At 36.5% G+C, this 14,288-nt stretch overlaps 1 protein-coding gene and 1 pseudogene across 30 annotated transcripts in view; both read left to right on the forward strand.

The window, feature by feature from the left end:
- The window catches only part of CAMK2D (calcium/calmodulin dependent protein kinase II delta), a 310,275-nt gene that overhangs the window by 240,724 nt on the left and 55,263 nt on the right, over positions 1–14,288 (forward strand). For all 30 annotated transcript variants that reach the window (XM_032292477.1, XM_032292479.1, XM_032292481.1 and 27 more), the window contains 4 exons: positions 9,267–9,361; positions 11,103–11,225; positions 12,055–12,138; positions 12,599–12,641. In XM_032292477.1, the coding sequence (XP_032148368.1) occupies positions 9,267–9,361; positions 11,103–11,225; positions 12,055–12,138; positions 12,599–12,641 (345 nt within the window). The remainder of the gene's footprint in view (positions 1–9,266; positions 9,362–11,102; positions 11,226–12,054; positions 12,139–12,598; positions 12,642–14,288) is intronic.
- LOC116560917 lies at positions 2,916–4,960 on the forward strand (annotated as a pseudogene).

Raw genomic sequence — 14,288 nt, forward strand, 5'->3', positions numbered from 1 at the left:
TCATTTGCGCTCTCTCTTGCCAATTAAATAAGTGACTAATTTTCAAGAGTAGACACTGAGTTGAGTGGTAAAAAATGACACTACTCAGAAAACAAAAGAAATGCATAACAAGCCATTTAGCAGAATGGCAGCTAGCCTTCTATGTGAATCAAACTCTGAACCCTCATTACAGCAGAGCAGAGTGAAGCATGGGGTTGGTATAATGATTAAAACAAGGCTGTACACTATTTTCATTAGAATCATGCAATTATCTGCATACAGGAAATCTCAAATACCAATATTACCTTGCCTTTGTGAGCTCACACAGAGTATGGTCTGACCTGTACTCTCTCTTTGGAAGCAACTAGCCAATTACTGAAAAGCAAATAATAAACATTAATGAAGCAAAAACATAGCTTTGTGTTCTGCCATTAACAGCAGTAAATTGAATTTTATGACTTAATTGTATGTATAACTGCTTCCGTAATTTCCTAATGAAATGAGGAAATGTTTGTAGATGTCGCTGGATCACTAATTTCTAACAGTTTCTTCTACAATTTGGCCTAAAAATAAATAAATAAATACAAGCCTATAAATATAGGTTTCTCTCCACTCTATGTACATATGTGTTGTCTTGCTACTTTTCTACATTACTTCGATATCACTCTCAACAGTTATGAGTGATAATAAATTAGTGACTGTCACAGAATATACCTTGACTTTGAACAAACCTTGGGAATTTTATGGAATATGTTTCTTTTTTTCTTGTGTGTTGAATTTAGGTTCAGCAAAGATATGTTTTCTGGGGTTTTGCCTTTTCATATTCAGCTGGGATAAGTTATTTTCAGGTACTTTAATAACGTTGAAATCCCAAGCCTACTGGACATTCTGTTGCTATAACCAGTCCTGGAATTATCTTACTTGGCCAGTCACAGATAGGCTCCAAATTAGAAGGCTTTCTGCCCTCTTCCATTATTACCCACATCTCCAACAGTCTTCAGTTCATGTAGCCTTACTCCCAATCATAGTCTTTACCAACATTTTCTTACTCTGAACTTATACACTGTCTTAAATTTCTCTACATTTACTATGTCTGGTTTCCCCAACTTGGTATTTTTCAAACTGTGAATCATAAACCACATGATTCAGAGTGACCTAAAGTACAGCCTCCTGAGATCTACCTCAGGACCATTGCATCAGATTCTCTGGGGTCACAGGACCCAGCAATCCCACTTCTAGTTATATATCTGAAAAAACTGAAAGCAGCACCTTAAAGAAATATTTGTACACCTGTGTTCACAGCAGCACTATTCATAGCAACCAAGAGGTGGGAGCAACCCAAATGTCCACTGACAGATAGATAGCTTAAACAAAATGTGGTTTATGCATATAATTGTGTATTATACAACCTTAAAAAAGAAGGAAATTCTGTCACATGCTACTACATGGATGAACCCCAAGGACATTATGCTAAACAAAATTAGCCAGTTACAAAAGCACAAATAGTATATGATTCTACTCATATGAAATATTAAAACAGCCACATTCATAGAAATGGAAAGTAGAAAGGTGATTACCAAGAACTGAAGAGAGAGGAATAATTAGCATTTCTTTGTGTATAGAGTTTCAATGTTGAAAAATGAAAAAAGACTGAAGATCTGTTTCATGACAGTGTAAGTATACTTAGTACTACTAAACTATTCACTTAAAAATTGTACCTCTGGCTGGGTGTGGTGGCTGACATCTGTAATCCTAGCACTTTGGGAGGCCAAGGTGGGAGAATCACTTGAGCCCAGGAGTTCTAGACCAGTTTAGGCAACATAAAGTGTGATCCTACCCCTAAAAAAATAGAAAAAAATAGCTGGCATGGTAGCACACACCTGTAGTCCTAGGTAGCACACACCTGTAGTCCTAGCTACTCTGCTTGAGAGACTGAGGAGCGGAAGATCACTTGAGCCAGCGAAGTTGAGGCTTCAGTGAGCCATGATCCTGCCACTACACTCCAGCCTGGGTGAAAAAGAGTGAGACCCTGCCTTTTTTTTTCCCCCATATATTTATTTTATTGCATTTTAGGTTTTGGGGTACATGTGAAGAACATGCAAAATTGTTGCATAGGTACACACGTGGCAGTGTGATTTGCTGCCTTCCTCCCCATCACCTACATCTGGCATCTCTCCCCTTGCTATCTCTCCCCAGCTCCCCACCACCCACCGTCCCTCCCCTATTTCCCCCCAACTGACTCCAGTGTGTAGTGCTCCCCTCCCTGTGTCCATGTGTTCTCATTGTTCAACACCCGCCTATGAGTGAGAACATGTGGTGTTTGATCTTCTGCTTTTCTGTCAGTTTGCTGAGAATGATGGTTTCCAGGTTCATCCATGTCCCTACAAAGGACCCAAACTCATCGTTTTTGATGGCTGCATAATATTCCATGGTGTATATGTGCCACATTTTCCCTATCCAGTCTATCATCGATGGGCATTTGGGTTGGTTCCAGGTCTTTGCTATTGTAAACAGTGCTGCAATGAACATTCGTGTGCACGGGTCCTTATAGTAGAACGATTTGTAATCCTTTGGATATATACCCAGTAATGGGATTGCTGGGTCAAATGGAATTTCTATTTCTAGGTCCTTGAGGAATCGCCACACTGTCTTCCACAATGGTTGAACTAATTTACACTCCTACCAACAGTGCAACCCTGCCTTTTAAAAATGATCCATTTTATGTACTATTTATGTATGTATTTATTGAGACAGGGTCTGGCTCTGTTGCCCAAGCTGGAGTGCAGTGGCACTATCTTGGCTTACTGCAACCTCTGCCTCCCGGGCTCAAGTTATCCTCCTACCTTAGTCTCCCCTGTAGCAGGAACTACAGGTGCACACCACCACACCTGGCTAATTTTGTACTTTTTGTAGAAATGGGGTTTTGCCATGTTGCCCAGGCTGTTCACAAACTCCTGAGCTCAAGCAATCTGCCCACTTTGGCCTCCCAAAGTACTGGGATTGCAAGTGTGAGACACTGCATGGGGCCTTTTTTATGTACAGTTCAATGTCATGTGTTTCAATTTAATGTTAGGTATTTTTTTTACAGTAGTTTTAATAAAAAAGATTCAATGAGAGGAGGCTCAGGAATTTGCATTTTAACAAGCTCTCCAGGTGATGCTGATGCAACACCACCGCTAAGCAACACTACCCTAGCTAATTGCAAATTCCTTTAGGAGAGCAGTTTTTAGGATTATTACAGGATATGGCAGAGGTTGCAAACAGATGAAGTCTTAGTTCAGGCTGCTGTAACAAAGTCACATAGACTGTGTGGATTATAAACAACTACATTTCTTTCTTGCAGTTCTGGAAGCTGTAAGTCTGTGATCAGAGTACCACCATGGTCAGGTCAGGTTTTGGTGAGGTCCCTTTTCAGGGTTACAGAATGCCAACTTCTTGTTGTGTCCTCACCTGGTAGTGAGAGTGCTAACTAGCTAACTGCCCTCTTCCTAAAAGGTGCTATTCCTGTTCATGGGGGACCCATCCTCATGAACTAATTATCTCCCAAAGGCCCCATCTCCAAATACTATCTCATTGGGATGTGGATATCAACATATGAATTTTGAGAGCCGTACAAACATTCAGTCCATTTCAGGTGGTCTGCTGTCTTAGCCAGATATGTGGACATTTTATTCTTAGGAGTGTTGACATTAATTATTTAACTTTATAATTTATTAGCAGGTAATTTCTATAAAAATATCTGTTTCTAGCTTCTCTAAAATAATAACGAACAGGTGATGCAATGCTCTCATTCTTAAATACTAGTTGTATCTGTCAGACACATGAACACAGCTGTGCCCCTGGTAACCGCCCCCCCCCCATATACAGTACAGGTGCAGGCCTTTATCTCCCTGCTGCCAGAGGCCTGTCAGTTTGCCACTCCTACTACGTGGCATAGATAGTTTCCATCCTCTGCAACATGCCTTCCTATGTTGCTGGCATTGATCTTCTGGCTATTTGTTCTACCCGTTGTTGGCCATTTAGGTCACAGAGTGTTAGTTGAGCACTTTCTCTATTTGAAATGTATGATGATTTTCCATTAATGGTATTACAATAAGGTAAGAGAGAGCCGTACTTGTCACTCATGTAATTAATTGTGTATTTCCAAATTCCACATGCATTTTGCCTGTAAGCGTATAATGTACCCCTTTGTTTACTGAGAATACTCAGTAACTGTCTTAGATTTTTCCATTAACTTCCCACTGTTCTCAGAGTCATCTAGCATTCCTTCTTCATATCTCCTTTTCTAAGAAGAGCATTAACATGATTGTAGGTTTAACAACTTTTTTGACTTTAATTTTTATTAAAATCAATTTTGAATATTCTTGATGATGTAGTCTTTCTACTTAATTACAATCAATGCTTCTCAAAACTCTTATTAACTAAACATCTCTAGCATCTCCCAAGCACAGATATATACATAAGATAATGAAGGCTCAGGCCTGTGACGCCAGCAGGATGGGCAACTGTCATGGACTTCATACTGCTAGGAAGCTCCATAGCCACTGATGAGACCAGAAGTGGCATGATAAACAGTACGAGAAAGCCCATCTGGGCACAGCCGTGAAGGCCAACCCTTTTGGAGGTGCTTCTCATGCAAAAGGAATCATGCTAGAAAAAGTAGGAGTTGAAGCCAAGCAGCCAATTCTGCCATTAGGAGATGTGTCAGGGTCCAGCTGATCAAGAATGATAAGAATATCACAGCCTTTGTACCCAATGATGGTTGCTTAAACTTTAATGAGGAAAACGATGAAGTTCTGGTTGCTGGATTTGGTCGCAGAGGTCATGCTGTTGGTGATATTTCTGGAGTCCACTTTAAGGTTGTCAAAGTAGCCAATGTCTCTCTTTTGGCCCTACACAAAGGCAAAAAGGAAAGACCAAGATCATAAATTTTAATGGTGAAAACACTGTAGTAATAAATTTTCATATACCAAAAAAAAAAGATAATGAAAATTAGTTTTAATATCTATCTTTATATGGAACCAACTCTATCAAAAATAGTTTTAACTTTTTGTCATGGAAAATGTGAAACATTAAAAAGGAGAAAATGATATAATGAACTGATGGCTAATCTTATTTCATCTGTTTCCACCCTTTCATTCCCCACTCCAATATTATCTTAACCAAATTCCAACGTTGTATTAATACAGCTGTAAATATTTTAAATTGTACCTCTAAAACAAAAGGACTCTAAATATGACAGTAACATTAGTTTTAAATTTTTAATTTAATATTTAATAAAAGTTTTTAAAGTTTTAATAATTATTGCTTAATATCATCAGAATATCTAGTCATTTCCCTGTTTTCAAAGAAACCTGTAGCTCCAAGAGAGCACATGTAAGTGCTCAGTCTTGGTCTGTAGATACTATTTACCATTAAAAGGAACCAAAACTTTTTGTAGTAGCAGCTGATTTCAAGTTTGGAACAGGAAAAAAGCAAAATAATCCAGGAGCATCTTGTCATACCACAAAGGAAACTATTATGGACTCCAAGTTTATGTTAACAGATGCAGGAGCCACCTGGAGGAGGTTGCCGCTGGCCAAAGATGGGGCAATTGAGAATCAATAAGAAAAATAACAGTAATAGATTGAAATACGTCAAGTATGTTTAAATCCAGGAGTTGGTAATGATAATCAAAATTCAACAGAAGTCCTAACCTTTGGGGGATGTTAGGGAGCCAATGCATTGTTTTAAAAACTGGCTAGTAAAGAGGAAAATAAAAAAAATAATTAGTCTTTCCTATATGACCTTTATCTTAGGCCAACCAACTGGATAAGGAGTAAAATTTTCTTAGTCTAAAGAAGGCATGATATAATTAGAGTATCATCATTTTGTTTTTGTTTGTTTGTGAGTCTCACTCTGTCACCCAGGCCGGAATGCAGTGATGTGATCATGGCTTACTGCAGCCTTGAACTCCTGGGCCCAAGCGATCCCCACACCTCACCCTCCCAAGTAGCTGGGATTAGCTGTGCATTCCACCACACACAGCTAAGTTTTTCTATTTTTTGAAGAGACAGGGTCTTGTTATGTCAACGAGGCTGGTCTTGAACTCCTGGGCTCAAGTGATAGCCAACATCAGCCTCTCAAAGTGCTGGGATTACAAGTGTGAGTCACCATGCCTAGCCATCATTATTTTGCAACCCCAGTAAAATTATGTAGGCAGTGATCACCAAAGGCTGCCAATGTCATGAGAGATACCCAACATTTGGAGGTCACACCATCACCCCTGAAGTGTTCTTATAAAAAAACAAAAAAGACTTCTTCATTGACTTTTAATGATTTTAGTACTTTAGGTATATGGGCATAGAAAAAGAGCTGGGTTTTTTTTTTTTTTTCGGTTTTTTTTTTTTCTGTCTTTTTTCTCTGACATAGAAAAAAAAGTAAAATATTAGTTTTATAAGAAAAAGGTAAATTGGGCTTACTCGTGAGACAAGAACTCTCAGAACAACAAACACTTCTATTTTATTTTATTTTATTTTATTTTTATTTTTATTTTTTGAGACAGAGTCTGGCTCTGTCACCCAGGCTGGTAAAATGCAGTGGCATGATCTTGGCTCACTGCAACCTCCGCCTCCTGGGTTCAAGTGATTCTCCTGCCTCAGCTTCCCGAGTAGTTGAGACTGCAGGCATGTGCCACCATGCTCAGTTAATTTTTTTGTATTTTTAGTAGACATGGGGTTTCACCATGTTGGCCAGGCTGGTCTTGAACTCCTGACCTCAGGTGATCTACCCGTCTTGGCCTCCCAAAGTGCCTGGATTACAGGTGTGAGCCACCACGCCCAGCCTGGAACAACACTTTTAAAATAACTGTTTAGAGGACCTAGCTAAAGGAAAAAGCAGCTGCAAGGAACATTTAAGATAGCACCAAACGGACATCTTTGCTAGTAAGTCAAGGTCTCTCAGTTAGACAACACAAAGTTTTAAATTTTAAGTTACCATTCCTACTAAAGTTCATAGATAAAGAAAAAATGGCTGCAGGGAATGTTTAGAGCATCATGATGTCTGTCCTGCTTGTGGTTGAAACAGTTACTAAACCTCTCAGCCTGTTTCTTCATCTGTAATATAATGTAGATAATAACAATATCTACCTCATAGCATTGTATAAGGATTAAATGAGATAATGCATCAAAGCACACATAACTCTCAATAAATGTTATCTATAATAAAATGTATTAATATTACATTATCCTTATGCCATGAGTCTCATACTTGTTCTGTACATTCAGAAAATAGAACTACAGGTCATAGATGCTTGTTTAATAATCAAGTCAAAGTAAACTTACAAAACAGTGTTTATTTAAATAGGCATTGACAATTGCACATCAAGCTATTCAATAGTCCCATAATAGTTTTTTTTTTATTTTTATATAAGTCTTTGGGCCTGAAAGTGTTTTTTTTTTTTTAAATCTTCAAATTTATGCTATTATTTTATTTAAAGTACATGTTTTTGTAGACACTCCTCCATCAAATAACTAAATTGCGGGTATCTATGTACGTATTGGCTGCTTTTCTTATGGAAAGAGCCATTGTGAGCTTCCTCTTCCCAGAGAAGCACCACAGCAACGGTCAACTGCAGACGTAATTCATAAGGACAAACAGCCTATGTTGTGAATGCTAAATGTCTCACTTATGAGACTGTTTTATAATTTTATAACAGTCTAACTCCAGATGTGTATTAGGAAAATGTTCATATTAAATGGAAACTATCACTGTTGCAAAGCAAATTTTCTTCTTAACCTCATTGAACCTTATATAGCTGAGGGTTACAAGTACTCAGGCACAGCTTTTTTTCTACTTGCATCCTGAGAACACAAACACAGGCACTCATGATCATCATTACTATCATCATTTTCATTAGACGCATGGAAAAGTTATTTTTATGTCCTGAAGGTGAGGTACCAGTATATTGTGATTTTCTTTATAGTCTTTTTTTTCCTTAAGAATGTTGTTTAAAATTTTTTATCCTTGTATTGATTCACATAACTTGAAAAATCTGCTTATGAACTGTATCTTCCTGAAGCAGGCTGTAAAATTATACGATAATTAAACCATTACTTAAAAAATATTTCAGTGCAACAGTGTCTATTGTATAAAGATGTCCAGACTGGTGGACAGGACCAGGGATAGGTCTCCTTGGTACAGAGATCAAGAGATCAACTTGGATAAGGGAAAAAAAATAAGTCTCGGAGTACACCTGGCAAAGTGTCACCTGTCTTACTCTTCTTTCTCAGGTTTCCCAGGGTTAAGGAAACATAGCAAGAGAAAAGCAAACAGAAGAGGTCTGAGGAATGACTGTCTTCCTCCAGAATAATGAGCTAGGAAAGAAACCGAAGGCCTTAAGTAGGATAATAAAATATTTGAAAAGTGGCAGGAGAAACATTTGATGACAGAGAAAACCATTGTAAAAAAACGACCTCAGACATTTAGACAGCAGATATGATTTAAGGGAAATTTAAAAACTGTGAACACATAACGTTTTTTAATTTTAAAAGTTAAATTAAATGTTGATTAACTTGCAAATAATTACAAGTTTGTGAAAAATATAGTAAATTGTATTACAGCCAACTGTGTATTACTTTGAATTTTCTGTGCAAATTTGCCCTGATTTTCCTTTTTCCTCTCCCATAATGTATATTCTTCTGTAGTATTGTTGGTTTAGTTGTTTGACTGAGAACTTGAAATTTTTGAAGACTAAGATTACTGAAAAGAAAAGGGTTTTGTCTCTATGTGGTATCCACACTTGCAGGGATTCTGGCTATTTAGAAGGTGAATTTATAACCAGGACACCATCGCTCAACAAAATGTCCCAATTACCATCAAAACAACTATGAGGAAATAAATAACATGTTTGGTTTTTAAACTTCAACCTCACAGTGACTAAAATCATAGTCTCTCTGTAGATAAGAATTCAGGGAGACCCTATATAGACAAGAGTTCAGGGAGGCCAAAGAATGTTGCCCTAAATAACAGGTATGTTTTATCTTTAGAGCTGCCCTGCCATGCCTCTTTAGAATTCTTTGGTGCATGTATTGACTGATACAATGTCAGAGTTCTTGAACATAGGAGGAAAAGCATTCACCCTCCCAAGACTGCTCCAGAATAGAACATAATACGTCTCTCTGAAGTTTTCCTACAATCCTGTTTTCTCTGTTTTAATGACTGTGGCTTAATATCATTGTGAATCAGCCACATTTAATTTATTATTGCCTGTTTGACTTAACTTATGTTAACATTGTAATCTCCTCCAGGTGTCATTCTCTATATTCTACTGGTGGGGTATCCACCCTTCTGGGATGAAGACCAACACAGACTCTATCAGCAGATCAAGGCTGGAGCTTATGATGTATGTAATAACTATTTATATCATTTTAGATAAAGATTTGTTTTTGCTTCTTGACCAAGTGTCAGATCTTTGCATTGTTCTTTTAACCACAATTTTTACCATTTTCTCTTATTATTTTCCTCTCTCTTACAGAAAGAGAAAAAGAAATAGAGCATATGTATTCACTTCATGTTTCCTTTTAGCTCACTATCTCCTAACATTGAAAGAAAAGCAATGTGAAGCTTCTGAAGAAGGACTTTTTCAAAATATTTGGATCTTAGTGCATTTTGAAAACATGAAAATTAAAATATTTCTGCTATAGAAATGGTCGTTGCCTATTTAGTTGAATTATATTCTCAAATATCTATCACATAATTTTCAAATATATACCAAAAGTATTTTATAGTGATCCTATATCAAATAGAACATTATCACACTATTCCAGTTTCTGGGTTTTGTTTTTTTTGTTTTTGTACTGTTTATCTAATGGGCTACTATGCAAGCTTTTTTGGAAAATTTGAAAATCACGATTCTAATACATTTAGTTTATAATTAGAATATTTGAAAGAAAATATATATTGTATGTGTGTATATGTGTGTGTGTGTGTGTGTATGTGTGTGTGTAAGAAACAGCCTTGTGTGTTTCTTTAGTAGCTCCTTGTAGCTGGAAAGCTTTTACAACTGCCAAAGATAAGCTTCAGGAATTAAAAATATGACCATTGTTAAACTGGCAAAAAGTACAGGTATTAGAGTCAATATCATTTTTCTCATATTTTATTTTGCCAATGAGTCACAAGTTCCCCATTTTAAAACTACTAAAAATAGACTGATTTAATTCCATGACACAGTGACAATGGCTTTGTTTTTCCAGATTGTTTATACAAATTCATGAATTGGAAAATAACCTAATATTCCATCATTTCGCAACTAATGTGATGTAAATTTCCCTTAACCATTGAAAGATAATATTTCTACTAAATATGCTAATCATATAAAAGTAAGTTTAATAATTATCAGCACAAAAAATAACACAAAGAAAGGAAAAGGAGAAGTAGCTTTTTTATATAGTTTTAATATTAAAAAAGAATTAATAATGGGAAGTTATCGGATTTGATTACTTTCATATACTTTGGTAAAATTTGTAATTGGGCAGATTAAACTTCTTGATGGGTTAAAACGAAACCTTGCTGAAGCTCCTTAGGTCTCAGATTCTTCTCACTACAGCATTCCAAGTAGCCGCGATTAATGGGACAGTTTTGGCACAGGAATTGAAGCTGTTTTATTACCTCTGCTATTACTGCTTATGAGTTGTGAAAGTATATAATACCTCATTTTGAACCTTGGCATAGTATCATGACATGGCTACATGTGGCAACCTCTTTGCTTTTATTAAGTTTTGCAAACAGTTATGAGAAAGATTGTATAAAATTTCATTTTCAAATCAAAGCAGAGATACTTTGAGAAGAACAGAAGATTTTTAAGTTCTTTTCTTCTGAATTTTAAAAATGTATTTACTGTATGTGACAAGCGGCTTGTACATATGTTGGTCCTTTATCAGGTACTTTTTAATATATGTGGTTTTCTGTATAGAGGGGGAGAATAGATCTAAATGGTTTTATTTATTTTAAATACAATTTAACTTATATAAAAAATAAATTCATGAAGAAATTCACTACTTGAGGGAATGATTCATGTAGTTGATGCTGCCCTGTTTGATTGTGTGTCTATTTTTAAAACTTTTTATAAATTTATAATTTTGAAGTTTCCATCACCGGAATGGGACACAGTGACTCCTGAAGCCAAAGACCTCATCAATAAGATGCTTACTATCAACCCTGCCAAACGTATCACAGCCTCAGAGGCACTCAAACACCCATGGATCTGTGTAAGTAAAATTCTCCAAAACTTCAAGAGCTAAAATGAAAAATAAGCTCTCCTTAATATATTGTTAATGGATTTAAAATAATTTTGCAGAAAAAGAGGAAACTCAGAATGAATGAATTTTTGACTCAAGGTGTTTAAGAAAATGAATTTTATGATGGTAAAAATGCAGTTTTCAATAGCAAATTCTGAATTGCATAGATTGCTAAATACACATTGCTTGTAGTAACAAAGGAATGAGTATTCTCCATGTCAATTATTGACAATACTCATGAATGAGGTTAAGAAAATAACAACAAAATTAAATGTGTCCCAGAAGAAAATATTTAACAAAGTTAAATTATTTGTCATTAGGCAACTTTAGAAACAAGTATGAAGTTTGGTAGCTGAGAGTAGAGCTTTAGTGGCATAAAAGAATGGCCATAGTAGTCTGAATGTATTTTTTAAATATTAAGAAAAATAGTGTGAAATTTGAGGGGGATCTGGAGACTTCAGTAAATTTCCTAATGTGTCAATTGCTAAGGTAACAAATATGGCACTAAGTAAATGAAAGATAGTCCAGTCAAAATGTGATGAATACATTGAAATAAAGACAATTTTTAAAATTATTAATATTGATTTCTGTACTTTCTGTACATCAGTGTTGCGTCTTGGTCACAAGTAATCTTGGCAAAACTGAAATTTTATTTTTAGGTAAGTTTGGCAATTGAATACTTAGAAGTTGGTCATGCAGGGTGCAGCACCATTAATAAAGATTTGATGAAGTCAAGAATATTATATTTAGCGTGTTTTACATATTCTCAGTTAAGTCACTTTTTTCCCTCTTCTTCTAGCAACGTTCTACTGTTGCTTCCATGATGCACAGACAGGAAACTGTAGACTGCTTGAAGAAATTTAATGCTAGAAGAAAACTAAAGGTAAGAAATTTTACATTTTTGTGGGGAAGTAGATTTGGCAGACTGAGAAGTAAAATACTATGTGAGGAAAATAACTTCTAGCAAAGACTTTCAATTATGTAGACCTCAATACTCTCATTATTCTTTTATGGGGTCTTGGGAAAATGGAATATACACCAGAATCAAAACTATGATGAAAAGCTAGAATCATTCTGGCAACACATGCTGTGGGTCCTTTCTTCAGTGGAAAACAGCTGTGCAATTTGATAATGAGAATCTGGCCCGCACATGAAAGCGGTCCCAGCATCATGAAAGACAAAGGCCTTTGACTCTCAGGAAACCAAAAAACAGAAACAAACAATCAAAAATCCCCTAACTGAACGTAGGGCCAGGAAAAGATTTGTTATCAAAGACTGTATATTTGTTAGGTGCAGGGTTTGCATAGGCAACATTGACTTTTGTGTTCTAATTTTTTTGACAGGGTGCCATCTTGACGACTATGCTGGCTACAAGGAATTTCTCAGGTACATGCATTGATTACTCTGCTTCTTATCCTTTGGTCTTCTTTTTAAGTAGTCTCAGTTTGTCTATGGAATTTTAAAAATCTAATAATTAGAAAAACCTCATTGTTCAGGGGTGACAAATGTGTGGAACAGATTCCTTCTACACCTGTGACTGCCATTAGTAGTCTGCCTGGGAGCTGTCTGCCGCAGAGCCTCCGTGACTGCACCCCTCACAAGAGTGCTTCTGGCAGCTCTGGCCACCAGTCAGTGCTGGTTCAGGACTAGCCTCATCTGTCAAAAGCTGGGGTGTGTACAAGTTGTGGAAATAAATACTCACTCATTTGCAATCTCAGCATTTCACACCTAGAATTTATTATTGAGATTTCATAAAGTAATAACTATGAATAAGTTATTTTTGGTCTCATTTTCATAGGGAATCCTAGTATGCAAGATTTTTAAAAGAAGATCATTATTGAGGAACCCAGTTCTCTTAGACCTAAGTTCATTCGAAAGTATAGTAGTTTCTTGGCATGCTATAAGAATGATTAAAACTGTCAAAGGCATCTAACCCAAGAATTTACAGAGCATCTTACACACAGTACTATCAGTGCATAATAAATGTTCCTCAAAATGATTCCATGGTTAAAATAAGTTTGTTAAGTAATAGGGTAAAAGAAAGCTAACCAAGGCTGGGCACGGTGGCTCACGTTTGTAATCCCAGCACTTCAGGAGGCCGAGGCAGGTGGATCACCTGAGGTCAGTAGTTCGAGATCAGCCTGACCAACATGGAGAAACCCTGTCTCTACTAAAAATACAAAATTAGCCGGGCATGGTGGCACATGCCTGTAATCCCAGCTACCCAGGAGGCTGAGGCAGGAGAATCACTTAAACCTGGGAGGCAGAGGTTGAGGTGAGCTGAGATTGCACCATTGCACTCCAGCCTGGGCAACAAGAGCAAAACTCCATCTCAAAAAAAAAAAAAAGAAGCCAAACCATTTCTTTATTGTAAGAGTCACTCTCTAAAAATGGAGATAAAGTATATATTACTCAAAGAAATTGCTTGAGTTTTGCAACCTCCTTCTTTGATAGATTATCTCAAAGGACCACGTTCCCAAAAGTCAAATCTTGTTCAATGCTAAGCAGTCTTATGTGGGGGGAAGGACTGGAGCAGTATTTGAGCTGCACTTGGTAACCTTTGGCCCTTTAGACTTGGAACACTTGTTAAGCATTAGTGCCAAAAATACTACCACTTTAGTTTGTGTATTGTTTACATAACAGTGATCTGCAGCATCAAATTATCCAGCTATTTCTTCAATTCTTTATTTTCTGCTACATACTTAGCCTGGGTGTTATAGTGTTATCAGATAATAATCCATCATATCATTGCTAAGTGTTCTTCAACCAACTTCTACTTATTATTTACAACTGTATTAAGTGGTCATTTTTCCCCCCACCTTTGCATTTAGTTACAATTAGTGGGAAACCATAAGAGGCCTTTCAAAGACTGTTAAACAACAACAGTAGTACAATGAATAATGCTACAAATTAAGGGATTGTGTTGGTCCGTTGTATGTATTTTGTCCAATTTATGTTTAGTGGAAAACCTTGTTGCTGCCTTTGTCAAGTTACCTGTTTCATAAACAGTTGATTAGTATGGTTGACAGTTAT

This window comes from Sapajus apella, unplaced genomic scaffold (genome assembly GCF_009761245.1).
Source record: "Sapajus apella isolate SASKATOON/1434 unplaced genomic scaffold, GSC_monkey_1.0 scaffold27, whole genome shotgun sequence".
NCBI classification, from domain to species: Eukaryota; Metazoa; Chordata; class Mammalia; order Primates; family Cebidae; genus Sapajus; species Sapajus apella.